General features: G+C 39.6%; 2 protein-coding genes across 9 annotated transcripts in view; both read right to left on the minus strand.

The window, feature by feature from the left end:
- Window positions 1-1567: 1567 nt before the first annotated feature.
- LOC118247796 (histone H4 transcription factor-like) lies at window positions 1568-8719 on the minus strand. Its single transcript, XM_050712059.1, has 7 exons — window positions 8666-8719; window positions 8113-8265; window positions 7598-7675; window positions 4708-4828; window positions 3519-3657; window positions 2593-2708; window positions 1568-1967 (listed from the first exon to the last, which is right to left on the minus strand). Exons 2-7 carry the CDS (start codon window positions 8168-8170, stop codon window positions 1568-1570), a joined length of 912 nt encoding a protein of 303 aa, XP_050568016.1. The 5' UTR covers window positions 8171-8265; window positions 8666-8719.
- A 13924-nt stretch (window positions 8720-22643) lies between these two features.
- PRDM15 (PR/SET domain 15) overlaps window positions 22644-27131 on the minus strand; it is a 37707-nt gene continuing 33219 nt past the window's right edge. For all 8 annotated transcript variants that reach the window (XM_035546006.2, XM_050709687.1, XM_050709685.1 and 5 more), the window contains one exon: window positions 22644-26653. In XM_035546006.2, the coding sequence (XP_035401899.1) occupies window positions 26177-26653 (477 nt within the window). In that variant the 3' untranslated portion in view covers window positions 22644-26176. The remainder of the gene's footprint in view (window positions 26654-27131) is intronic.

Genomic DNA, 27131 nt, shown 5'->3' on the forward strand with positions numbered 1-27131 from the left:
TGCCACGATTTACAGCCAGGCATATTTAATAACACTAAAATCCGAGCACAAAGATCTCAGCTGCCAACAAAGCAGAAACTTTCAAGGCAGTAATGAGGTGGACGGCTATGGGAGATTTCCACTGCTGACATTTTTGATCTGTGCTTATGACAGGGGCTTTATATTTCTTTTTCTTTACTCTCTAGAAAACTGCAGAGACAGTTTTCTACAGAATATGCACAGCGTAAATCCTTCCAAATACAAGTGCCCCAGAATCCTTGGTTGCCTTGAAGTTGCATGGCAAGCTCATTCTCATTTCAACTTCAGACAGCCTATCTTTGTCCAAACTGTTCCCAGTCTGTCTGATACTCTGTTCTTGTTGGCTGGGGCCTCGCCCACATGCAGGTTGGATTGTTTGTCCTGGGGCCTTAGTATCAGTTTGCCTAGGTAAGGAAATGAGCATTTGGTAAGGGACAGTGATTGTCCTGTCCACCTTGTTGTGGACAGCCCCCACTGCCTTGAAAGTTCCTGCTTTGCAGACAGCACAGGAAGGCATTCCCAGAGATTACTTCTGGGTCCTCCAGGGATGTTGCTAATACATTGTAAATCAGTCTCATAGCTGACTGAACACCACCTTCTTGTCTGTACAGAGCTCATTTGTGTCTTGTTTTAAAAAATGTTTTCAACATCGGATTTCATTTTTACTGTGATGAAAGATAGCTGTCTTTTTGTCTCTGCCCTTTATACAAGAATCAAATTAATAATGTCTTTAGCAAGCACTTTTCCTAACGGGTCAGGATAACCATGGCTATATGGAAATATTTACGGAAACAGAGGTAGGCATTTTTAGCTATGCTGTCAATATTGTTATTTTGCTTTCTCGTCATTGTACCTGTAGCACCCAACAAATAACTACAAAATTTCAATTACAGCAAACTCTACATAAATTCTAAGTTCAGCTCTATGAATATCTTTAACTGTTTTATTTATACATAACCATTGCTTTCAGTTTAATGCATTCATTTAACAGTGCATTGTAGCTTAAAAGTCCATTATAAAAATGTCTCTATAATAACTCTTGAAAGAATTTTAAAGTCAGTAAATAAAGCTAAGAAACCAGCAGAAAAAAAACGTAACTTTTATATATATATCTCTCACAAGCTGTTATCTCATTCCTAATAAATAGCATAGTGGAGTAATAAATAATGGGATGTATTCCGTACCGTTTCAAACTTTGCCTCGTGTATTGTGTCAATGCTTTCCCCCAAGGGCTATATTTGTTTTATAAATAAATAAATATACACACACATATATATGCTATATGAATATGTGAAACTTAAAACTTTCTTCTCCAAAGGGTTATTAATGAACATATTATATGTGCATAATATTGTGTGTATCTTGCATATATATACTCTAAGCACATTAGAATAATTTAACATGAAAGCAGAGAAAAGACAGACAGTATTATACACAAGATTTTGACAAGGATAAAAGTGCAGACTTCTTAAAATGTTTTGCTTAAAAAAAATACACCTCTTCTGAAGAGTATACTTTTCACAGCTAAATCCAGAAAAACACTGTTTTTCTAGAAAGCCATCTGAATTCCCAAGCCCAGGTCAATTTCTATTAGTTTTTCCTTCACATTCACTGGTGTGGCTTCATCAACTCTCGAGGAAGTAGAACAGCTTTCAAATGTCTGTACTGCGGTCTGAAGTTCCGAATACACAAGCTCAGGTATAGAAAACTCTGCTTCTACCAGAACATTTTCTCCAGTAGCTTGTAACCATGGCTGAAGTTGTGTGAAAAGTACTTCTGCTGTTGAAGTGTCCCTTTCGCAAGAGTCCCCTCCTTCTCTTTCAAAACTATTTTGACTTACTGACAACTTATTTATTATCATCTTGTTATTAGGAGTCTGACCTAAGCCTGTGACAGCATTATATACTGCTAAATTCAAACTCATGTGGCCCTCATCATCTTCTTTATACCTAAGGGAATAGAATTGAAAATGCAAGTTACAAACACAGTATTTACAGCAGAAAATAACATCTAATATGATTACCAAAATTGAAAATGTCTGCAATTAGAAGATGAATCAGATTGCTATTATGTTGTACTCAAACAAAAAACACTCTGTATGAAGAGACAAATGCAATAGGGTTCCAATAAGTATTTTTCATCAAATACATCTCACTTAATATAAAATAAGAAATACCTATTCACAATTATATTTCATTTGCTGAATTTTCTTGTTCTAAAATGGAGAGTGTGACTTGTTTGTACTTCAGAAGCTGTTGATATATTTATGCACAGCTTACTTCCTTGGCGGATACAACTTACATGGTCAAAAAAAAATTATTTCAACAATCTAGGTTACAAGAATTTCCCAGTGGTAAAGGCTATAAAAACAAAATACTTTGACCATCTTTACACTAGGTTTTCCATCATGATAGTGAAATCTAAGATATAAATTGTTTCACAATATTTCACTGAGTATTTAAAGCTGGACCAAACATAAGACAGCATTTAATTAAATATCTGGATCTCTTATACAAAACCTACAAAAAAAAAAAGTTACTTTATAATCTGAACAAGAATCAACTGATAACATACCTGAAACGAGAATGACTGCTGAGTTTGTGTGCTTTTCGAAGATGTAGGGTCAATGAATAACTCCAGCAGAAACATTTCTGACAGATGTGGCATTTGTATTTCAGAATACCATTACTCTTGGAAAGAAATAGTGTTTGAGTAATTTAAGACTTGCAAATCTGCATGAGGACAATTAATCCTTTGTTGAAAAGGGGGAAACTACACTATCTAGCTAAAAACCTTTTTGAAGTTAACTCCCTAAAAAGTTTTAAATGTGTGGGTTTTAGGCAGACTTGTCTGCTTAAGGAACCTCATTGAACATGTAAGTTGTCTTTACTGCCTTCAGTACTGCACATATCTTCAGTAGTAGTGTGACAATATAGCTTCCACTAAAACCTTCACAGTTTACAATATAGCAGTGGTCATAATTCAGAAAGTTGAAGAAACAGGCAAGAAGTGTGCATGAACCATTGCAGCCAAAACTGTATTTTAATGTTGTGATGAAAGACTCACATGATCAGAAGGGATGTAAGCATTACATGTTTTATAGTTTCTCTATTTCCAGGTTACATATTAGCTCTAAGGGTGGAGTATCAACATGAGGAGAAAGGTGACATTGGATTTTAATCCCTGAAATATTTTGCATTTCAGATTAGGATTGGCATGTTATTTTAAAGAAAAAAAAAAACATAAGTTGGGGGGTTGGCTGAAATTCAAGACTGTGAGTATGCAACTGCATGTACTTAAAGTAAGCAATCAAAATCTATAGGTAAGGATGAATCAGGTATTTGCATAATACAAGAGTCCTAGAAATATGTGCAAATAGATACTTGATTTGATGGAAAAATGAAATATTTCCTTCATTCATATAAAACTAAACACATGTAGATTTGAAACTTAGGATCACTTATAGCAATATATTCTATTCTGCTATTTAATATACTCACCACATGTGCTCTCTTGTAATGCTGTTTCAAAGTTTGTAAAGTCCGTGAAGTAAAACCACATCCTTCAACATCACAGCTGTAGGCATCTGAATCATTGTGTGTTTCAACATGTTTATGCAGATCATACGCGTTCTTAAAACTGAAAACAAGGTAAAACAAATAACAGATATAATAGTACAGAGGAGTAGTCTTGTGGTTAATGTTTAGGACTGGGAGGTAGTAATTTTTGGCTCTGACAATGACAAGTGAAAGCGGAATATGTGTAAATCATTTCTCTTCTCTACCTCAGTTTTTCCACCTGTGAAAAGGGGATAATCTCTTTGATGTGCTCTGTATTTCATTTTCCATTCCTTCTTTCTTCCCACACATCCATGGCATGCCCAAATCTAGGTGATTTTTCCACAACTATGTTGCAAGGCATCAGCCTCTCTTTCTGTTCACACTGAGAAAATTATTGTCCATTATGGATCAGTCATTTCATTATTTCTGGTCTAGAAATTCAGATTGTTTCCTTGTGTCCACCCACAGTGTGAACACAAGAGTACTTAAATACTTGTTTACTTCATCCTACTTTCGGCATAAAAAGGCTAGACCTCTCATCTTCCCTGGCAAAAGTTACACATAATTTGCCAATCCAGTGCTTGGTCTATCACATCGCACATCCACAACTTGGTCTATCACATCACAATGGTATATTTTTATGTCTTTTTTTAATATTATTATTTCATTGCTGTTCAGCATCATATGATGAAAGCAGAAAAGAAACTGCCAGAGAAAAATCAGAGAACAAGACAGCAAAAGGTGTGGTGAACCTGTGGCAGAAAAATCACTCAGAAGATTACGGCTCTCCCAGGAAATGGCCAGCGATCATTCGCAATGGCAAAACCCACAGTTTAAGGCACTACTGCCACACATCTCCACTTGCCATCATCATGGACCATTTTATAGTCCACACAGTCTTGCCAAGAAAAGTCCCCTTTAAAACATCAATCCTACTTTACCAGAAGTTCATGAACCACAACGTTTTAACAGATGAAGGCAGATGAACAGCAGATAAATCTATTACATTTCTTCCTTGACCAGTTGACTGTTTTAGTGGTTGAAAGGTTTTCTTCTCTCTGTTAACTCCTATGTAAAAACTGAGTTCTACAGTTCTGCTCGCAGAGCTACAAGCCTTAAATTTTCTGACCTGCTGACACAGAGGTGACAATGGAAAGGGCGTTCATCACAGTGTCGGTATCTGGTGTGTGCTTTCAGTGAGGAGACACTTGTGCATACTACATCACAAAGCGGGCACGTAACACGGTTAACTGTAGAAAGAAAGATACTTTCAGTTCTGCATCACGACTTCAGCAGGACGTTCAGTCCACTATGACACATGAAAAGAAAATGTATTACAAACTCATATTAAAATTAACAGATTACAATAATTCAGGAACAAAATATACAGAGAAAAAAAAAAGATAAAAATGGAACACAGGTAGAACAGAAAGAGTAGTCAAATAACAGTAATCTTTTATATGTATATATACTATTACAATGTTTCGAGTTACTTTCAAAAAAGGTAAGGGAAAAAGATGTAGAGGATCATGTTTCACTCTCCAGGCTCTAACAAAAGGATGATTATCTTCTTGCCTTTAGCACTTTGGGAGGATTCCTAAAAGGTGCACGTTGTCTGGAGGCCTTCTGACAGACAAGCACTGGCAAATCTACCTTTAATGTTTAAGGTATTACCACTCTTTAAAAAGGTGGTAGAAGGAATATGTGTCTGCCCTCCGCCTCCCCGTTTCACATTCGGATATATTTGCTTAAGGCATAATAATGGTAGGTGCTTGCTAAGCTGCCAGACTTTGAACTGCAGTGGCAGAGGCACAGGTTTGCTCTGCTGACTCTGGAACAGGGGAGAACCTCTGGCACGTTGGCAGGCAGGACTGCAGCATCTTAGCTGGACAAATGCTTGCTTTGCTGCGTGTGAATCAGCAACCTGATGAATGCGGTAGGGAGAGTCTTAACAAAGAAGTATGGGATTTCAACAAAACCTGTCATATTTAGGACCCTGAAATAATGCCTTATTTTATGATCAGACTGGTGCTCTGCAGGTGGCCAGGGAAAATCATGCAGTTGGAGTGTTCGTGTTTTCTCAAAAAAAAAAAAGGAAGTAAATATAATGTGTTCTAACTGCTCTGGAATCCTTGCATAAACACCTTTCCTCATAGCTTGCCTTGAAGTAGGATTTTTTTTTTCTCCCTAAAATAAATAGCTTCATGTGCAAAATTAGTCTGGAGTAACAATCTATAGAACTGCACCAGTGAAGTCTCTTGAAATGGTAGTATCCAACAGTTTACTTCGTCTTCTGGCACGTAAATGTATCCATGTGGGGAGCAATTTCAAAATACCCACAGACTTTGCCTTCACATCACAACTTATCTCTGGCTAATTTCTTATAGATGGGCATAATTTTCACTATTTATCTATACCAGAAAGCTATTATGAAATATGCTGGAGTAAGAATCTTAAAATGTCATGTCTGCACTGGCAGTCTGCACTAGCAGACATGTATGCTGCCAGAATTTTTAAAGAAAGCTGAATCATGAACCGAGAAAGTAACTGGCTCTAATGTCTGAAGGGATTTATGTTGTGCCTAAACAATTGGACCCAGGATTGCTTCACAGCTTCTTCAGCCAAGTTCACGTTGCAGCTGGTTCACAGTGGTTTACTGGGACATGACACAGGATCACATCATCCTTGTTCCTAGGTCCAGCCACCCTGTGAGTTTCCCTGGCTGTGCAAGCAGGGTACAGGATGAATTATCAGGGGACAGGGCCAGCCAGGCCCCTTGTACAGTTCACAAAGGTTTAGATGCAGCCAGAGGGACCAGAAACAAACAGCCCTGTTCACCACGTCTTATTTTAGATATCAAATCTATTTTAATGTGTATTATGCTTTAATTAAACAAAAAAAAACAACCTCAGCATATTTATACTGCTTCATTAGCTAATAAAAATAAATAAATTTGTATCTATTTCCATTTTCTGTCCAAAATCACCTTGACACAAAGGAATAAAACTAGTCTAGTAAACAAAAATCTTTCTCTACTTTCTGACATAAAATATTAAAATTAAGATATTTTAGGTAGATGCACGCCAAGTATAAACATATTTAAATATGAACATGGTTAATCTTGGTAGCTCACAGTAAGCACCAAATCAAATGTATAGTGTTAAGCATCAATGTGTTGAGTTGCAGACAGTGAAAAATCATAGAATCTTAGAATATCCCAAGTTGGAAGGGACCCATAAGGATCACTGAGTCCAACTCCTCGATGTTTCATGTTTTCTTTACAAATGCAACTAGAAAATCATGTTTTCTTTACAAATGCAACTAGAATGTAGAATCTACTGTGACTGAGCAAGTCCGCACATAGCTACTTGTATGTTTATACAACCTAAATAACTGGTACCCAGGTCTGGCTACATGGTTCAAATATTCCTGTTCCCAAAGCAAAGACCCACCCGCTTCTCGGCTTCTGTATTTCCTGTATGTCCAAGAGCAATATCACATGTTTCCTTGTGCTTGGATGCTGTAGGATTCTTTCCCAGCAAGTCATAGCTGTTGTAGTATAACTTGTGGGAATAATTTGGGGACCTGAGGGAGATTGTGGTTAGGTCAGTGAAGGACTATGCTATTTGAGTGAAGCTGATTATGTACTGTGAAGTGAGCAGAGTTGCAGCTCAAGCTCAAACACTACTTTGGCTTTAACCATTCACCCAGTCATGAAAGCAAGTAAACAGGGATGCAAGTGAAGAATAAGCATCTGCACAGGAAGCTACTGCAAAATAGAAAAGCCCACACTGAAAAGCCCCTTAAACTTTTTCATCAGAAGGCATGAAGAAGGGGGTTCCCTTGCTTCAGTGAAATTCTTGCTTTCCAGAATTTGTAACCCAGTTGCCCTAGTTTTGTCTATTAATTTTCTTAGCTGATACAACAATACCTTAGTAACTCTGTAGTTTATCAAAAGCTCTTCTGTATAAGGTGACCTTGAGAAAAGCATGTTTTAATTTTAAAAAGCTCTGACTTACCATGTCCTCTCATGTGATCTCGTAGCAGTCTTTCATTGGCAAAATGTTTGTGACAGTTCTGGCAAACAAATATTTGTTCTAAATTTAAATAGAAATTATTTAGTGGTGATACAAATCACTTGTGAAAGATACATTAATTAATAACCTATAGCTGCCAGTTTTGTGAATAAGCTAAAACAACATTGGGACAGTTTCAGTATTCTTTTTCATTACCAATACTCTTTAGAAGAAAACTTAGTTTAGGCTTAATGAAAAGGATTGTTTATCAGTAACTTAATTTCATCCTCAGTCAGATAACAATGTTCAAAACACTAACAGTTTGAAATTTGAGTCAATTCTTCCGTCAATAACCTAGAATACTTTTACTTTCCATCACCAACATACTCATACTTTCATGAGATTGACTTGTAAGAAGAACAGAATTATTTATGAGACTACGTGTGCACATTTGTTATAAAACACCTTAAATGAAAATCTCTTTAAAATATACACAAAATAAAAGCATATTGACTTACTATCTTCTGAAACTTGTCTCTTTACGTGATCAAAAAACTTAGTGTTATTGGAGAACATTCCTCCACAAGTAGGACATGCTACAACTCTTTCTTGCGTGTGGGTTCTTAAATGATCCCATAGCTTGTGCTTGCCTTTAAATACTCCTAAGCAGTCTAACACAAATAGACAAAACAAACAAACAAACAAAAAACAGCTGCACATGAGTGCTACAGTCTTTCTTGAATAGAAACAGCAAAGTCTATTACATATGTCTTACCACTGTATTTTTAAAAACCCAAAGTAAAACCTCTTCTGGGAGAAGCAACAACAACAACAACCAGACTGTTGCAAACCTCATGTGACATTTAACCCCGCAAATATCTGTGACAAAGTCATATTATTTGTCAGTAATCAGAATTCTTCGAGACATGTTGTCCACATGTCCTTCCTTAAGAAAATTCTAGTTTTGAATTTGCAGAGGGCATGTTCTTATACCTTCCATCATCAGGCATAAAAGTTTTTGACTCCACCTGTATGTTTGTAAAGTAGAACAGAGATAAAATTAATTACTACCTCTGTTGCTATCACAGAACCCCAGCAAACTTCTCTTGTTCTCTTGAGAAACAGGAGAATATGACGGGGTAGTGAATACATGTGAAAGAACTCCGCTTACTGACCTCTTTTTTTTTTTTTTTATCTTCATGTTTTTCTATCTTTACATACACATTCACGTAGTGGTTAACCACACGCAATCAGCTATCCACCAAACAATCTTTGCATATAAATAGCTGTGTCAGACCTCTTGAGCTCAGGAACAGACTGGTACTGTAGACATAGAGCAAGAACAACACAACTAGAAAGTTCTGGTTATTGACATGTGACACATAAGGGTCTAGTAGGTTAATGTGTTGGCTTAAATGAAGCTCAAGAAGAGCTCTCAGTAGAAAACTTCAGATAGTTGTGAAGGAATACCCTGCCATATAACATAAGAAGAAGCTGCCACAAGACTCTCATCTACCTACCAAAGATAACGGCTATGCAGAAAACTACATTTTTAGAAAGGTGAAGTAAACAGCCTGGACCCAATCAGAGACTCTTAAGAGTCAAGAAGACTAAATTCAAATTCAAGAACAAGAGGGAGGAAAAGGTAAAAGATTCTTTGTGGATGATGCAATGAAATGGTCATCAAGTGAATCAAACTCAATGACAGGTTGGATACCTTTAGGTCTCAGAAATTAATACGTAAAATTAATTTAACAGAAATGATTCACCTAGTTCATTTAATCAAGTAGGTGCATCATGAGTTCCAAGTTCCATTTTTACTACTCATGGGGACTTTCTCTCTAATAGAAAGAAATGCCATAGTCTTGATAACAATCCACATCCACACCAGGCAGCAGAATAGAGACAACTTCCTGGAAAGGACCTCTGAGCTTCAGATTAACATACTTAGCAAAGGGCAAAGCCCTAGATTCTTCATTAAAAGACAAAGGAAACCTAAAACCTCACCTTGCCTACAATGAGGAAATAGGATCATCAGTGTCTCTCCTTCATCTTCACTGAGTACAGGATGCTTCTGGTCAGGAGGGGCCACAGAAAAAAGGCAAGGTCCCATGTCAATGTCAGGAGCTGGAGGAGTGAATATTCTTCCAGTGCAACCCAAAGATGTCTGTCTCCGTTCAACTCCAGGTTCAAAATGTGATATATAGGACATCTGACTAAATCACCCTTTTACATCCTTAATTTGTGAACTCTGTCAAGGTCAACAGCTTCTGGCTGCCTGACCAGCCTGTGGCCATCACTCTCTGCCATCCTCCCCTATGGCCTCTTCCACCTCACACATCTACAAGTTCAGTTGCTTGTGTTTGAGGTCCGCTCTAATACGGTGACGCCGCATAACCCTTGATGACACTTGAGCTAAGTTGAGAGAGAGAGCAGCAAGAAGCCTCCACTCATGCACCCTGAGTGTTCTGGCTTGGGACCTGCATTTACCTGCACTGTAGGGATGCTGTGAGGGGCCTTGCACCTCACTGCCCCTGCCTCTGACTTGCTGAATGAGCTTCCTGGCTTGGCCCTGGGCCTGTCTCGTTCCTGTGGACTTGTCCAGTGGCTGTGGCTGACCCTGGCTGGCACCACCAGACCTTCTCTGCTCTTGTTCAGGTTCTGTGAGACTGCACCCTGCCGGTGAGGTCCCTGCCTGCCTTACTGTCACCCTTAACTCACAGTTTGCCTTTCCTTGCAGATCAGCGCATTCTTGCCGTACCTCCACAAATTCAAACAAACTCAGACCACCAACCAGTACACTGAGGGTCCCGGGAAAAGACTGGTGCTATCTGTTGTCCCAGTTCCACGCCAACTGCTTCCTCGTGGAGATGAGACCTCACTTGCCTGTGCGTGTTTCTTAATTTGGGGGTTGGAATGAAAAGTTGTCTTTCACTTCCTGGACATTATGATTCTCCATGTTGCTTTCAAATGTTCATCACCACCCTGAATGTCCAGATCACAGACTAATATAGACCCCACAACACCCAGGATATATACACATTTATTTTTTGAGGCAGAATCTTTGTCTCAAAAGAGGTCTTCTCAGTTCCTCAGTGACAGAGAACTTCCATGAGTTCAAGAGGCAACTGCTACAGTACTTTAATATACTCCTTTAAAATGACTTTCCTAACTTCCTACTTGCACCTCTCTTGTTACAACTGAAGCTCATTACTTCTCATCCTTTCTAGCACAAACATGGAGAACAGATTTCACTGTTCCTAGCAGCAGGGCATATCTTCAACATATTTGAAGATGTCATACTCCTTTTCTTTCACGCTTCCCTTTACCCATTATGTTATTTATGCTATACAGTCAGAAGAGTCCTTTCAGTTGTCTCAATAGGCTATATTTTCGAAAGCTATGATCACACAGATATGTGATTTTATTTTCCTCTAAGGACTACAGATTTTACACTATCAGGCAACTGGAGTGAATTCCCCAGCCAAAATATGTGCATCTGTCGTCTGATCTCAGGATGGAAAGGGATGATGTTGCCCTGCATCCACAAACTGGATTTGGCCATCCCCACAGTGAATACCTACTCTAAAAAGTAACTTTAATAAACTGAAAATACTTATATGTGGAGGGTTAGATATAAAGAGGATACAAGTTAGATATAAAGAGGACTCCAATCAAATCAGGACTTTGTTGACACACGTTAAATTGTCAGCTTTAAGGCAAACAGAATGAATCTGCTCCAGGACCAGAGTCTAACAAATTGTCTCATTATTCTTCAGCAGAAAGTCTTCTCTTCTTGAGAAGCTCTGCTCATACACTTTGTAGGTCTGAAGCCGAATGGCATGTACATCAGATGGCAGTCCATACTTTAGCCCTTACTCAAACAATAAAGGCATCTGCTATGAAAGACTGTCAATGGAATGTGGCTTCTAAAACAGAGCCAAGGGCAGAACATCTGCTTTGAAGCCATGATGATAATTTTAACACGAGAGGTAGCTAGCAACACAGACAATGCATTAGAAGTGCTCTTTCTCACCACAGAGTTAGTTGAAAAAACTAGAATGACAATGGGTGTGCTTCCCTTGATTTGAAGAGACAGGTGAGAGTAAGCAGAGAGTAAGCTCACCATCAAAGGTTATCGTGAGGGAAACATTCCTGGTCCTGAGTGGTAGAATATAATTGAAAAGTCTGTTTGAATGGTATACAAACTGACATTCACAGACTGAATTATGAAGAAACCAAACCCTGGTCAGTACTGACATTTCTCAGCTTACGCTAATAGGGAGTTGAATACATTTGGTCCCACGGATGACATGAACTATTCTACTTAAATCATGGGTGCTATAAAATAAAAGTGTTCTGCAACTATTTTAGATTAAAAAAAAATAAAAATCTGAAGGTCTTATAATGTCCTACGCAATATGTACTACTCAGTTAATTTTATAAGAAATGTTGCAGAGAAACTATTTTTTGCAATTTAAATTTTTTATATGAACTACCTTTCCAGTGACAATAAACAGCTTTCTTCTGATCTGTAACAGTTTCTTCCTCAGTAGCATAAGCATGATGAGCAACATGTTGATAGAACCACTCTGGATTATTGAAAGTAACCTAAAAACAAACAACAAAAAAAAGCATGGAGAAGTAAGACAGTTTTGGCAGGAAATCAATTGACAGGACCATAGAATTAAGTGCTTTTAGAAACCAAACAGACATCAGTAAATATTGCAGTAACATTTAATTAACTCACCCCAACAGAAAGAAAATTACATCATTACAAAAATGTAGAACATTCGGCAGTATCCACCACAAAACCCAGGCCCTGAATTTGGACCTACCATCATGTAGTTGAAGCCTGTCTAGCTTAATTGAGGGAATGCTACCCATTCTTCACTTCTACCTGCTCACGAGAAGGCTATGAAGGAAATAGGAAAGCTGCACGATGATTAGACTGAATGAGGTGTTATAGACAGAGCGCTCCACCAGTCGGTGTGTGCGACAAGGGGCAACTAAACTTTAATTAGCCTCTTCCTCAGTCCACAAAAATCCACACCTGCAGTGAAAGTACACTGCATGCTGCACCTTCTTAAAGTCACACAGGGCGTCATCCAGCTGCAGACTGTCCTCAGTGGCAATTTAAAGTATCCCTCTCTCATTTCCCAATAACGTAACCCCTTAACCTCCCCGCTTCACTAGCCCAATTTTGTAAGGCTACACATTGAATCGGGACAAGGCATTAAACAGAATCTGATTGACCTGAATTGATCTGGCTTTAAATGCTAGGGAGAGGAAATGGGGAAAAAAACAACACCTCCTTACACTGGTATTGCCACCGCAGATAATGTACAGTTGATTCAGATTGAAAGAGATTTATCTTTTTAAGAAAAATATGTAAATGAAAAAAAAATTATTCACTTAGTATTATGTTTTTAATGATCCTAATCTTAGGAGAGTGGATTAAGCTAAAGTGTTAAAAGGCATTATTTGCACAGAACAGAGCATTCACATGAGGAGTTAATGCAGGTGAACTGCTGCATTTTTAGTTCGTACTCCAATGTATTTCACAATAGCTCCTCGGGGAAGACAAGCCCTTATTTCCTCTGAAGGACTTGAAACATGATCTGAGAAATCCAAGGTCCTGTGTATATGAAAACATGCAGGCATATTAAGGTGAATCAACTAAAGGGATTAAGCTCGACAGTGATGGAAAGCCTCTTCACTTCCTCATCAGAGTGACCACAGAGGGGTTAAACCCGCTTTTATTTATTGGCACCATCTCTAAGTCTTTCCCCGGAACTTTCTTGAGCATTTCTTTATATGTACATAGAGGAGGAGAGAAGCTTTGGGGGCTGTTGCCAGAGTTAGGAGCTTTACCTTTGGGGAAACAGAATCTGACATGGTAGGAGGCACCGCAAGAGTCGGGGGAAGTTGTATAGCCGATTTTCAAAGAGAATTATATTTATAACTGTGGGAACATATTTGCAGGAGGGTGGGAAATGTAAGCAGCTTTCCCTGCCCTCACAGTTCTCCTTCGCAGTGCGCCCTACCCCACCTCCTGGGTCTAGTCTAGCCTGCCTACTAAGTTGGGAAACATTCTTTTAATTAATAAAATTCACAACATAGTTTGAACTTGAAAAAACATGTATAAAAAGATTTAGCAAAATGCTATGGACTAAAGGAGTCCATCTGCCACAAGCGCCCACTTACAGAAATGAAATACAGAACATGAAATCGATGAACGTGAAGACTTTTCTTTTTTAAGTGTGCTTTTCAAAGACTGTGTTTACCGGCAGGTGCAGCAAAATCAAACTTCTGAGGGCTTGGAAGTTTTTCTTAACTTCATTTTTTAAAATAAATAGATCAGTTGTTGCATTGTGCAAGTAAAGGCTGATTGGCATGTATCAAAAAGCCTTGATACCTTAAAGTAACTACTGTAAGAAATATGATTCCTACATGCTATGAGGCAAAAGGGTAATAAGATTTGTTTGTAACAATAGTTTGTAATCAAACTATGCAAACCATCCCAAAGTTACTATAAATAATGCTCTGTATTACATGCTTAGGCATATAGCTTTAAAAAGAAGAGACTGGGGGTATTTCCATGCTTAATCCAATAGTGAATAAATGCTCACTTACAGAGAGAGAATTTCTCACAGATTGAGTCAACAACAGAATTACCTTTCCCTATAAACTTTGCTTGATGATTTTATGTCATTCCTTATATAAAGAAAAAAAAAATCAGAGAGAGATATCAAAGCGTTTTTTGGGTGTAGGTATTCTAAATTCAAAGCCAAAAGAGCCAAATGGATATTTCTGGGCATTCTGTCCAACAATAACATTCGCCTGACCAGACACTCACCCTTTATATATGCTATGGCATAAACAATCTGTAAATTGAAATGTTAAGAGGAAACCAGAAATAACCTTATACTTAGTAAGGAGAAGGTTAGCAAAACAAAGCATGAGCTATAACTACCACCAGGAAACAAAAACATTTCCACTCCAACATTACACTTACTCTAATTCAACACTGTGGTGTACGTGAGGGATACAGCATGTATCCCATCACCAGTCTGACATTCTCTTCATTCAGCATCACCAGTCTGACATTCTCTTGCATGGACATATTTTCATCCTCATTAGCTCTTGTTTGTAACATCAAAAAGCATAATTTATGTCATAAATTTAATTTTATCACAACTTTGATATGAAAAAGTCATAGATAAGGATTTAAGGATGATAACCCATGCGTCATTGGAGTGCCCAGGGAGACATAAGGTAAAAGGATGAAAGGCCTTTCAAAAGCATTAGAGTTTTTGTTTTGATTTGTAATTTGATGTTACTAAGCCTACATCAGATTTACCCATATAAGGTTTACAAAACTGTCTAGTTTTACAGTTTTCTTTTCCCATGGCACAACTCATTTCAGGTGTATCTTGTTCTCCAGTATCACTTTGGTTTCAATTATATCATTTAAGTCAAATGAAATCAAAAACTCATACGACATGACAAAAAGTAACGTAGATTGGATAGATACACAGCAGTAATTTATCTCATCTCAGAGACTGAAGTAGTGTAGATGATGTAGATGTCTAAAACCAAACTCGTCCAACAGTTACACAGAAGGGGGCGGTATGAAAAGCTCTTCTGCAAGGCATCACATCTACAGATGCAAAGGTAACGCTCACTGGCCACAAATAACAGCTGAGCTTCTGAGTCCAACAGTGACAGGGAAAGTGCTTCCCTGTAATATCATATCAGTTTGAAGCCACTTCTGATCAGGAGTGAACACCTCTAAGAAACAGAAATAAATGTACATGGGCAGCACTATTTATGTTAACATTCTCAAAAAAAATAAAAAAAATATATGTATAGCAGCTGCTAATCATCTTGGTTCATGTGATACAGAAATAGCACAGTTGGAAGTGAATGGATAATCGTTTTCTTTAATACAGGACACCACAAAGTGGTCAAGATACAACCCATTTTTAGTTGAAACCAATCCTGGCCACAACTGAATGTGAGACTTGTAAGAAAAGCCTATTGCAAGCATTTGATTTCTGTCCCAGTCAAAAATTAAAAAAACAAACAAACAAAACAAAAACAAAAACCAAACAACATTTCCAACTGCTCAAAGAAACATTAGATATTCTGAGACTTTTCTTTTGATAAATGATAAGCTCTCTGGACCTCTCTAGAAACTACCAAATTCATGAATTTAACATTCAACTGCATATATTACAGATTTGCATGTATGCTCTTAAAACACGAGGAAAGTTTCATCTTTGCTGAAAAAATCATTTTAGTCACCATAAAGAGAAAGAAAATTTGAAGTCATAGATGGTATGCAAATATCTTGTTTACATTTTGGTGAAGGCTACCATAATAGTCCCCAGATCTAATTTATGAGGATAGTGGGAAGCATTGTACAGAGGTAAGTTTGAGCAAGTCAGTCAAATCCAAAGGTAAAGTTAGGAAAGGAAAAAAAATCAGTAGTATCTCAGCATATGTCACTTACATTGCAATTCTCCCAATTGCAGACAAACTCCTCTGAGGTCTGTGGTAACTGATGCCAGCTACGGCTGGTCAGCAAACACGCCGGCAAGTCGTGGTGTAATGCCCATAACTGGGAGCCCACGAATTTCAGTTTGGTGTGGTAACTGTGAAAATTGACGTGTGTTATCAGCTCTCTGGGATCTTTTGCCCCAAATTCACAATTTCTCCACCAACACTGGTACTGCTCTAAACACAAGAAAGAAGTAACATTTTACAAAACTCTGTGTAAAACCTGTGGGTGTTGCTGCAATAGTGAGAACACCAACAGCACTTACATTTGCAATAACCCCGTGATCTGTAAGTAACCTTATCAGGGAAACTGGTAATTGCTATCTGCTGATAATGTGGTAGGGAAAACTTGCAAATCTCAGTGGCAAACAGATTTTCCGCTGTCTTAAAATTGTAGCACCACTAGCGTGCTTTGTACCTTCAAACACAATTTTTTATAGGAAGGCGCTTCACAGATTCAATGGGAAAATTTTGTAAAAATTTGTATTTTTCTTAGGTATATACTATGATACTCTTTGGTTTAGGTCACACAGACATTGTTAACGTTGGTTCAATTCTACTTTTTTCACCTTTAATTAAAACTCATTCACCTTTAATTAAAACGTCTACACCTGTAATTACACTTGATTACAGTGTTAAGAATAAAGAGCAGGATACACAAGAGCCAAAATAGTTATATTAACAAGTCTAGTATATTATTGCTATTACATCCACAGGGACTGCCTATAATTTTCTGCAGAATCAGATTTTTTGTTTTCCTTTTAAGTACACTTAGGACCATTAAAAAGATGTAAAATACAACACCAGTCATAAAACAGCACTGGTGTCTGTAACCAAACAAGGCAAACACCGTACGAACAATAAAAGTTTCTGTTCTTCTATTAAGATTCATAAGACTGCTACTTCAAACCTGGAATTCATAAGCACCAGGCCAGTTACCTGAAAGGGAAGCACTCTGCCATTCAAAAGCAATTCTCTAAAATCTTTTTTAGACAATTGCACCTGCTGAGGACCTAGCCTTAGAAAAACCCTCGGCAAAAGTTCCCAGATCACCTCTCCAGTCTCTTTCCATTTTAGTAACACCTATCCACAGAAACAAAAATCCAAGACCATCAGATCAAAAGGAAAAAGCAAGTGTAAATCTTTGTCTAAGGGCTTCAAGCAGCTGGATCCTTGGGAAGTCATGAAGGTCTGTGGGGCCTGTAAACTGAAGTCAGTATTACTTCCTAACCTAGGAAATAATCTTCAATACTGCAACATAATTTGTGTGACATGAGACACAAGTCACCTGCTGTTTCCAGGGGGTGCTGTAGATACTCTTTCAAGTGTTCTGCAACGTGATCACAAAACTCCTCCATGCATTTTCCTACAAAGAAGCATTCTTCCCATTCACATGGCAATATCATTTCAGAGTTCTTAAATTTGCTTCCAGGGGCCATCACCTACAATTTTTAGAAGTACAGAGAAGTTTTAGTTACTGCATCACATTTTTATAAATTTCCTTTGTAAAAACAGCAGTTAGGATTACAGCCTCCTGAATGATATATATATATATTTTCCTTTAATTACTGGATACTTTATTTTAAGAATCTGTGGCCATATTTTGCAAACATTTACACCTTGCCAGAAGCCCCCAGTTGTGACATTTTCAATACAGCCATACAGCTGGAGCCCTACGATCACCGTCCCAAACATCTGCTACCATAATTTAACTCCACAGAAGCCCTGTAAAACATCGTCCACACAAAAACTCAAACTCTGGGAGGAGGATGGCAACAGCAGCTGGGAGGAGGTTCGTATCATCCCTTATCAGCACATACAGATCTGGAAGATGGATGGTGTCCAGTAGCCTAAAGCATCAGTATAAAAGCCTGCCTGTGCCTCCACTGGTGCAGCTACTGAGTCGATTGCTGAAGAGTCGGGCACTGACATAATACTGGTTAAAAAAACCTGAGTGCGCCGGTGGAAAAACACACAGGAGTCAGTGTGTCAACTCTGTGGTGTTAGGTAGACACTGTTAACGTAACCTGCAATATTTTTGCACTTCTGGACACTAAATATACTGATTTGGAAGCGTGTCCCCCTAGTTAATTGCTAAAAAGCTGCAGAGATAGTTGCACATCTTCCATTAGGACCCGTACTTTTCCCTCATTGTAAAAGGGTGATCTAAACCGCTGCAACTGACTGGTTTATTTCACCCATTCCCCATCTCGCTGACCCCAAGCTGCAAAGCAAGGAGAGCGCCCTTTGTGCTACGCATTAAAGAATTCACCATCGACTACTTTAAAAAAGTTACTCCAAACGCGGCAATTAGCATCACTGCCACAAACTACTCAGAGCAACGATTCCTCTAACGGGCCAGGGCCGGTGCCCGCAGCACCCTGCCCGAGAGACCCGAGGTACGGCCCCGGCAGGTCGCTCCCGCTGCCCCCTCAGCTCCCCGCCACAGGCGGCCGGGGCTCTCCATACGCCCTCCCAACGGCCGCAACCGCCACCGGCCTGAGGCGGGCCGGGACGCGCTTGCGCAGGAGCCGCCTCCACGTTTGGGTGGAGGTGGTAGTGGGGTATTTGGTCTCCTCATGGCGCCCACATTGCCTCTCACGGCCTCTCACGATCCCCTCAGGGTCCCTCGGGGCCGGGGGCGGTTTTGGGGTCTCCCCTCGGGGCGACGACCCTCGGTCCCAGCCCACGAGTGGGTGAGGAACAGCAGCAGCCGGGTGTCCTGCGCTGCCCGGGCGTGTGATTTCTTGGGGGCGTTCATCGATAACAGCAGGCTCCTGCTCTGCTTGAATTACTCCTTAAACCACTCTTCATTCTGATAAAACTCTCACGCACAGAATTTCTAGCCTTTTATTTATTTTTTTTCTCCAGTGTGTAGACTCAGAAGCACCGTCAATACTGCAAGAAGACAAAGTTAATTAAGAAGGAAATGTGCACGCTGTATGATTAGAACAACAGTGATCCCTTCACTAGAAACGCTCTCGGGGGTGACTGAATTATTTTCTAGCACTGGTAAATGCAGCGCTCTTCTCCAAGGCTGCTCAGCCAGGAACGCCCCGTATCTCTCTCTATTCAACCCGCTTCTGACTTGCATAACCACACAAGTATATCGTGCCTGGAGGAGAACTTGGTGCATGTTGGGATTTGCATGTATTTCATGGGAAAAGTAGTGGAAAAGGGAGGAGAGTGAATGAGAAGTAGGTGCATTTGCCTCCAGGACAAAGTTTCTCATTTTTTTTTTCTCTTTGATTATGCAATCTGAGCTCTTCTCTTTTCCGTCTTTATAAATGGTGTTTTGTCACAGATTCCACTGTTTCTTCAGCAAAAATCTTCCGTTTGATTCAGGACTGACTTCACAGAAGGACAATAAAGCAACTGTTCTTTACCTTTTAAGACAGCTCCCCAAAGAACCCCTCTTTGTCCAAACACCTGACATATGTACCCATGTTTACTCTGAAAACACATCCTGAATTCTCTGTTGTCACATGGGCCCTTGGGTACAGGTGCCATTTGTATGGCAGGCAAAGGTATTCATTCCTTTGAAAGCTCAGACCATGGTCTTAACATGGGTATGGGTGTGGAGAGAAGGGAAGAAGAGCTCCCATATGCAGTTACTGTATTTTTTTTAAGCTACCCACAGCACAGCCCATATAGCAGATTTGAGAACCATTCTTTTCTATCCCCCTCTCCTTGGCACAACAGAGAGCGGGGGTAGGAACTTCCCCACCCTTCCCTTTAATGTGCTCATTTGATTTTTTGTTGTAGTTGTTTTGCAATTTGGTTGTAAAGCACCCCTCTTTATTCTAATATCATCCCCTCAGTGATGCTCCTACGTCAGACTTGCATGCAGATAGCACGTACAGGACGGAGCAGGTCTCTTCTGTGCGTGAGAAAGGACGTTCAGGCTTGAGAAAATGCTGCCCACAAGCTCTTTCCAGAAATGATGAAATGTAGACCTGCTATACACTCTTATCATTTGTGCATCTTACACTTTGCGACCTGCATGTTGCTGCATATAACGCACTGAGTGTGCTTTACCTTTGAAGTTAATGTATGGTAAACTAAGTACACGCTACCACTTTCCCCTCTACAAGTAACAGTATAGGTTCCGCTAGAAAAAAAGCATCTTAACATATTAATCGCTAATATTTAGTTAACAGGACTGCATCCATCACATCTTACCATACAGTTCTGTACAGCAGGTTAAGTATGTGTTCTCTGTTGTTTTTTTGTTTGTTTGGTTTTATTATTATTATTGTTATTATTATTAAAAAAAAATGTTGTATGTCCGATGTATTTTGTTGCCTCTTTTTCCCCAGCTTTGAATCTTTTTCTTGAAATTCACAGGTACGGGCCCCAGAGACACCCAGGCTCCTTCAAGCTCCGTGAAAAACAGCCAGCTGCGTTGGGAAGAGATGCTAAAATGAGAACATGGCTTCAGGGAAGGGCTGGCAGAGCTCAGCTGATATCTGGCCTCATTAACAACACCCAGCTCATCAATCCATACACGAGCAGTTCTGGCAAACTGGACAGCGCACGTGCTGCCTCCTTCTTCCAAGAACCTCACAGGTAGAAGGGCGAAAATCTGCAGAAAATCAGCATCATTAGGTCTGATAATTTTAACTCCTCATTCTGCCATTACTACACTTCTTTTTTTTTGTAGCTGTTTAAGTTTTCCTACCAAACACCTTAAAAACTTTATTGGATCAAAACCTAGATATAAATGGAAAAATACACAGGGGAGCACTCAACTGACAGCCAGAAGACATTAGAACTGAAAAACTTCACTTTAGATGGAATAAATCCCCAAACTCTGTATTTTTAATTGCTTTAGACATCAGCTGCTCTACAGCCAGTGCAACTAACCAGCTTTTCAAAAGGTTTAGCACCTAGCTAGACACTAACTGATCAAAACAACTCATGGATAAGACAGAAAGACAACAGCACCACACTACAAATGCTGATGAAATCCCGACTCCAGGAGCAAGGCTGAGGTCGCTTGGAGGAGTCTCGGCTTCCCTCCCCCTCTCAAAGGACACCCCTTCTGCCCCTTTCAGCTTGGCTGTTAGGAAGGTCAGATTAGCAACGGTGAGCATGGATTCCCCAGGAAAATGATGCAGAGTGTCAGCCATCGGCAGGGCTCTGTGCGCTGAATTTGTTTGAGCCGAACTCTGCGTTTTGCGACTGTCATCACTGCACGTGCAGAGTAGCACTTCAGGACCCAGGAGGAAAAAGAAATCCAAAACAGCTTTCTCAAAGCATTTTAGGGCAAAAAAAAAATGTATTTTCCAACCATTGTTGCACTGCATTGGGAAGTAACTGTGGCTTTTTAAAGTGTTCCAACAATTTTAATCAAGAAACCTTGGCAGCTTCTTGCCATGTACAGTGTGAATACGATAGTAGCACCACAGCACTGAAGAAAATCACTCTGAGTTGATGACAAATGTGATGAAAACGCCTTTTTTTGTTGTTGTTGTTGTCCTGTTGCCAACATGACACTTTGGATTTGCTACAGGGCAAAAGCCCCTACGTGAATACAAACCTTGGCAACTAATCTCACAGGTGCAGTCACTCGGCTGTACTGTCTTTGTCCAAAAATACTGAGAGCAGAGCTTTGCTGTGAGTTGTGGTGCGGATCGGCAGGACCCTCCTCCGCTGAGTTTCCTCCTCGCTTTACACCAGTTTAGGCCAGCACACTCACAACTGCCATGAATAGGCATGCCAAAAACACAGAGGGTTAAAGATTTTCCGACAGGTATGCCTGTATCGGTAATACATGTAAGGCCAAAAGTAATTAAAAGGAGAGACAGCATTACTTTAAGTAGTCTAAATATCGTCACGGGAGTATCATTACTGAAAAAGAATTCACAAAACCCCACTAACAAAGCTCTTTTCCCTATCCATTTTCTTGTAATACCCACAGTTTTTATATGACTATCGTTTAGATGTATGGTATCTTTTCCATTCCCAGTCTTCCAGATGAGGAATTCAAGCATCTTTCTGCGTACAGAACACTGGTAAATTACCCTGACAAACTGACAGAAAATTCAGTTTCAGAAATAATTTCGGCTGTTATCCAGCTGGTAATTTCCAACACTTTCTGGAACAACAAAAAAGGTGCAGATACCTAGTTGTTTAGACAGATAGGAAACTGACTGGTAAGTTTCTGCAAAATACTTTTTCTACTGGCACATCTCAAAAGAAAAGTTTAATTTTAGAGTGTAATGGCACAATACAGTAGGTTTTCTAGAGAGAACTCATCTTAGACCATAGCTGAGAAGGATGTAATCTCCTGTTTTTTTCTGTTACTGTACAGCAATAAGCTATAGAATAAATATTTTAGGATGCTACCCCATATTCCTGTATATTTTGGGGTGCACAAAGTTCTACAGATAACTACTGGATCTTACTGCTGTTGAAGCAAGTCTACCTGAAGAAAAAAAGTTTGATACATTGAGGACCAAAAAGAATAAAAACGCTAGTAGAGGAAAAGTTCTGTACCTTGTTGCTCCTTTACTTCAGAGCCCATGTGCCACAGACAGCATTCAATTAAATAATAGTCTCAGCAATAAACAATGACAATACACAACACTACACAACATCACTCCTTTGGCTCAAAATATTTCCAGTTTGTTACCGAACAGTTGTTATGCAAAATCTCCAACACACGGCTGAAAAAATGTAACCTTCATATGCTACAGATGAAAAGGCTAGTAACAAATTGGCAAATGAAATTTAGATTGCACATCCCTCACATATTTTTATTTGTTGTGCAGGTAGAAACAGCATCAGTATAACTTTGGTATTTGTCTGAAAAAGGCTTAGCTGGGAGAGCAGCTGGCATTCACTAGTTCTCCAAGGTAAGTTCTGTCTGAAAAGGAATCAATTTCCAACTTCTCAAAAAAATTGGAGTTTTTCATGTTGCAGCACACCCAAGATACAGTTTTGTTCTCACAGGGATGTTAATAATATTAGTAATAAAATCACACTGAGATGATGAGATACCACAGCAAGGGTTGCAGGGAAAGATCATTTTTAAAAAGAGCCTTCTGGGAGGTTCTGAGAACTTTCTATTGCCTGGCCTACTCAAAGCCCTTCCTTCCAGTGAGCTTCATTTTTATCTCCTGAAGCAGAATATCATTTAAGATTTTGGGGATACTGAGTTAGTTAAACACTTAGGATCAATTGTCATCAGAAGGGCAAGATGCTGACTTGCTTGGGCCAGATTCCGTGGGCCAGGAAGAGCAGGAGGGATGAGAGCCAGCATGAGAGCACAGAACACCTGAGGATCCCACACAGGACAAAGGGGCTATGTGAAGTCAGAGAGATCTCTGTAATGGACGATCACCTGCAGACACCATTCTTATCAAATAGTCAGGCAACTATTAGTTGTTAAAAAGGCTCTGGCTGATTCAATGTAACCTGAATGCAAACATCCGTGGTATTAATAGTGAGCAGATGTACTCAATGTGCAACTGAGGCAAAAAGTCTCCTCCTCCCTACCTAAAAGGTTGATCACCACATACATATGTCTAGACAAAAAACTCATCTTCCAGAAAATCTATATGCAGCACTGCAACCCTCCTTGTTTGTATACATACATTAATTTTTTTTAGATGTCAGCCATCTTATTTACCACACTAACTTGATCCCAGACCTCTGCATTTGCTTTCCTATTTTTTTTTCAGTCACCCTGCCAAAATATAATGTGATTAGGTATTTAATTAGGTAATTAATTAGGTACTGAACACGGGGAAAAAAAAAGTTTAAAAAAGTTTTAAAAAGTTTCAAGTACATAATATGTTTTATAAATAAAACCTAGAGTCCTCTTGATCAATGGGTTTGGCATGAAGGGGAAGCACTCATGGGGAGGATAGCTGAGAAGCTTATCTGGCCCAAGCCAGTGGTGGAATAATCTGTGTGATAGAGGGGCATCAAGCTCTAATTCTTGGGATGGTGGGAGGCTATAAAAAATTACAGAATCACAGAGTGTTGTTTGAAAAGGAACTGGGGAAAACAAGAGACTAGGGAACAGAAAATTCTTTCTTTTCCACACTGGTAAAAGATGTTTCTGATATGCATCCTTGTCCCCTCGAATATAGGCGTCTTCCATAAAGACATTTCTGGACTTGTTGACATTTACAGAAAAGTCGTTCTATTCCTCTGGCACAAAATCTGTCACCAGAAACCCCCCTCTTATTGCCGTGTCCCATTGCAATTAGGCTTTACACAGACTGTAGCATAGCGAGACTCTGGCTGTTGCTCTGGCACCAAGAAAGCCACGGGAGGTTACCTTTAATTTCCAGTCATTTATACTTTGGAAGGATTTGCTGCAGAAATTATAAGGCATTCTTTAGGGGTCAGGTAGTCCATGTTAATACCAACTTTCAAAGACAAACTCATTCCTACTCATATTTTTGCTAATACATAGAACATTTTCATAAATATGATAGGCACAGACAGGATTTTTACAACCATCAATCTTCACTGTTAAACACAGCAGCAGCTTTATCCTCAGCAAAAAACTTTAGTATGGTTCTGTGGCTCAGTTTGCAGCCCCAAGGGAACTTGTTCTTCAACTGTAGCTGGCAGGACAAATTTGCCTTTCAGGATTCCAGGCAGCAACTTTTTGTTTGTTTGTTTTTAGTTTATTCCTTTTTGATATCAGCTGCTTTTGCTCTGTGGGAAAGATATTGTCTCCTTGACATGCGAAAGTCCAGACTACACATCAATATATGGAGAATGGAATGAAAGTGTAGTATCAGCAGTAATGTATTTGGCCCAACCCTCTATTTATATCCCCAATATTCATGCAAACCTTGCCCATTATACACTAGGGCACACTGCCTCCACGTGGCAGAATATGCGTTAGACATTTTTTTGTCTTGCATTTCACACAACCTTGTATGTGGCAATGAATTTTGGAAACTGAAGAAATAGAATCCATACATTATTTCTGTGAGAAAAGGCAATATGAGGACATGGAACTTAATGCATCATATTGATAACAATGTTCTTCACACAAATATTCACCAGGAATGCACAGTAAAGTACAAAGGCTATATATATATATATGTATATATATATATAAAGAATGCTTTCTCAAATGTTTATTACATGATGAAAGAAGGCTAATTGAAAAAAAATCACATCCTGAACTTGATCAAAGGGGACCAATTGCTCTTCGGGCCTAGTAGCTAAAAGCCAAATTGAAAGAGCAGTTTTGAAGAATTACATAAAACTGTATCACATTCTTGTCTCAGTTCGTAACTGCTTTGATTCAAACTTGACTACAAGACCACAAAAGTTGCTTTAGCATTAGACCAGCTATGTGATTCAAGTAGCACTAACACTGTGTTACGGGTACAGGGCTTTTCCCATCACTAACTGAAAACACTTTGTGAAATTGGTATATTTTCTTCCACACCACACTCATCCCCACCCCCAAGCCCCAACCTCCACCTACTTTACCAACGTTGTTAGATATAAGACCTAAAGAAGAAAGAAAACAATTATTGTTTTGCCCACTTGTGTTTACATTTCAGTCTCTACCAGTTGGCCAGAAGTGCACTCCAGCTTACTGTCAACAAGGTCTTCGTATATAATTTCCAGACTGGAGAGAAGTAAGTGACATGTTACGGCTGAAAGGGTTTTCTAAATCACCAGTGCCATATTATTTAGGATTTCCCTGCTTTGGTTAAGATATATTATGATGCTCCTGTCAAATCTCAATCTTTCTGCACAAAATACACAGTGCAAGGGGGTGCTAAATTTATGGTGAGATTTTTCTTTCCTTTTTTTCTTTTGTTTTTGAAAGACAGTGCAAGGTCTAGAGACGATATGAGAATCTCAAAATTAGGGTGTTGCAGGGTGCTATGCCAATTTCAGCTTACATTTCATTGTATAAACATTTTCCCATCTGTTTGGTATCCAGCAAACAATCCTATTAGAAATTTTCCAAGTGTCTGCGTCTTTTTGTCTCTAAGTACTGTCCATTTCAACTTTTCAAAGTATAAATTAGTAGCTATACATCTGTTGTTGTTGCTCTGTTTGAACCTGTTGCTGTCCTGACTGCTGTTGCGTTGGCTGTGCCTGGGGCTGCAAGACATCAGTTTGAGGCACTGACCTCCACGTCAGAGGATGCTGTTCTGTTATCTGGTTCCCCAGAGGAGCAATGGAGTTCACCAAGGTGGTCAGGTTTATAAAATGGGCCACAGACTGAGGGTTGGCGGCCTCCGGCTGCGGCTGGATCTGAATGTCATTCTGGCGGTTGTGCAGCATGGCGGAACCACTGACGGTGTCAAACGTCACGGTGAGAATGGAGTTGTCCAGCTGCAGCTGGCGCTCGGGCGCAGCCAGGTGGCCCACTGCCACCGGCTGGAGGTTTGTGAATTGGGTGCCAGCCGCCGTTGTAATGGGGGTAACGGTGATGTTTGTCAGCCCGACGGAACTGGACGGGGCTGTGACGTTGGGGTCGCCAAGGGTCACCACCACCTGAGGAAAAACAGAAAGGTAACCTGACTGTCAAATATCTGGCACTGAGAAAAAAACAGCTGAGTGCTGATTGACTCGTATGTTGCTGCTGCCAGCAAAAGAAGTCATACAGATAGAGGGGAATATAAAAAGCTTTGAATGGAACAACTTCCAAGTATAGAAGTAAGGAGATAATGGGGGAGGGCATACGCAACATTCAAAACCGTCAGCCAAATTAGCTGTCACACCTGTAGACATAGCTTCAGCCAGTTAGTGGTACCTGGCAAACAAGGAGATGGTAACACTGAAGGAAATACAAACAGATATGAGGAATGGTCTGGTATGAGGAATGGTCTGGCCTGATTTTTTTCTTTTTAATTCCTATTTATCTTTGTATTACTGCAATTTATCAAACTAGCCCTAACTGTTCCGATTGCTCTTCTGTGTTTGCTATTAGAGAAACAGTTTATCCCCCTAAGCAATGCCAGCTGCCCATCAC

Source organism: Cygnus atratus, chromosome 1 (genome assembly GCF_013377495.2).
Source record: "Cygnus atratus isolate AKBS03 ecotype Queensland, Australia chromosome 1, CAtr_DNAZoo_HiC_assembly, whole genome shotgun sequence".
Classification (NCBI taxonomy): Eukaryota; Metazoa; Chordata; class Aves; order Anseriformes; family Anatidae; genus Cygnus; species Cygnus atratus.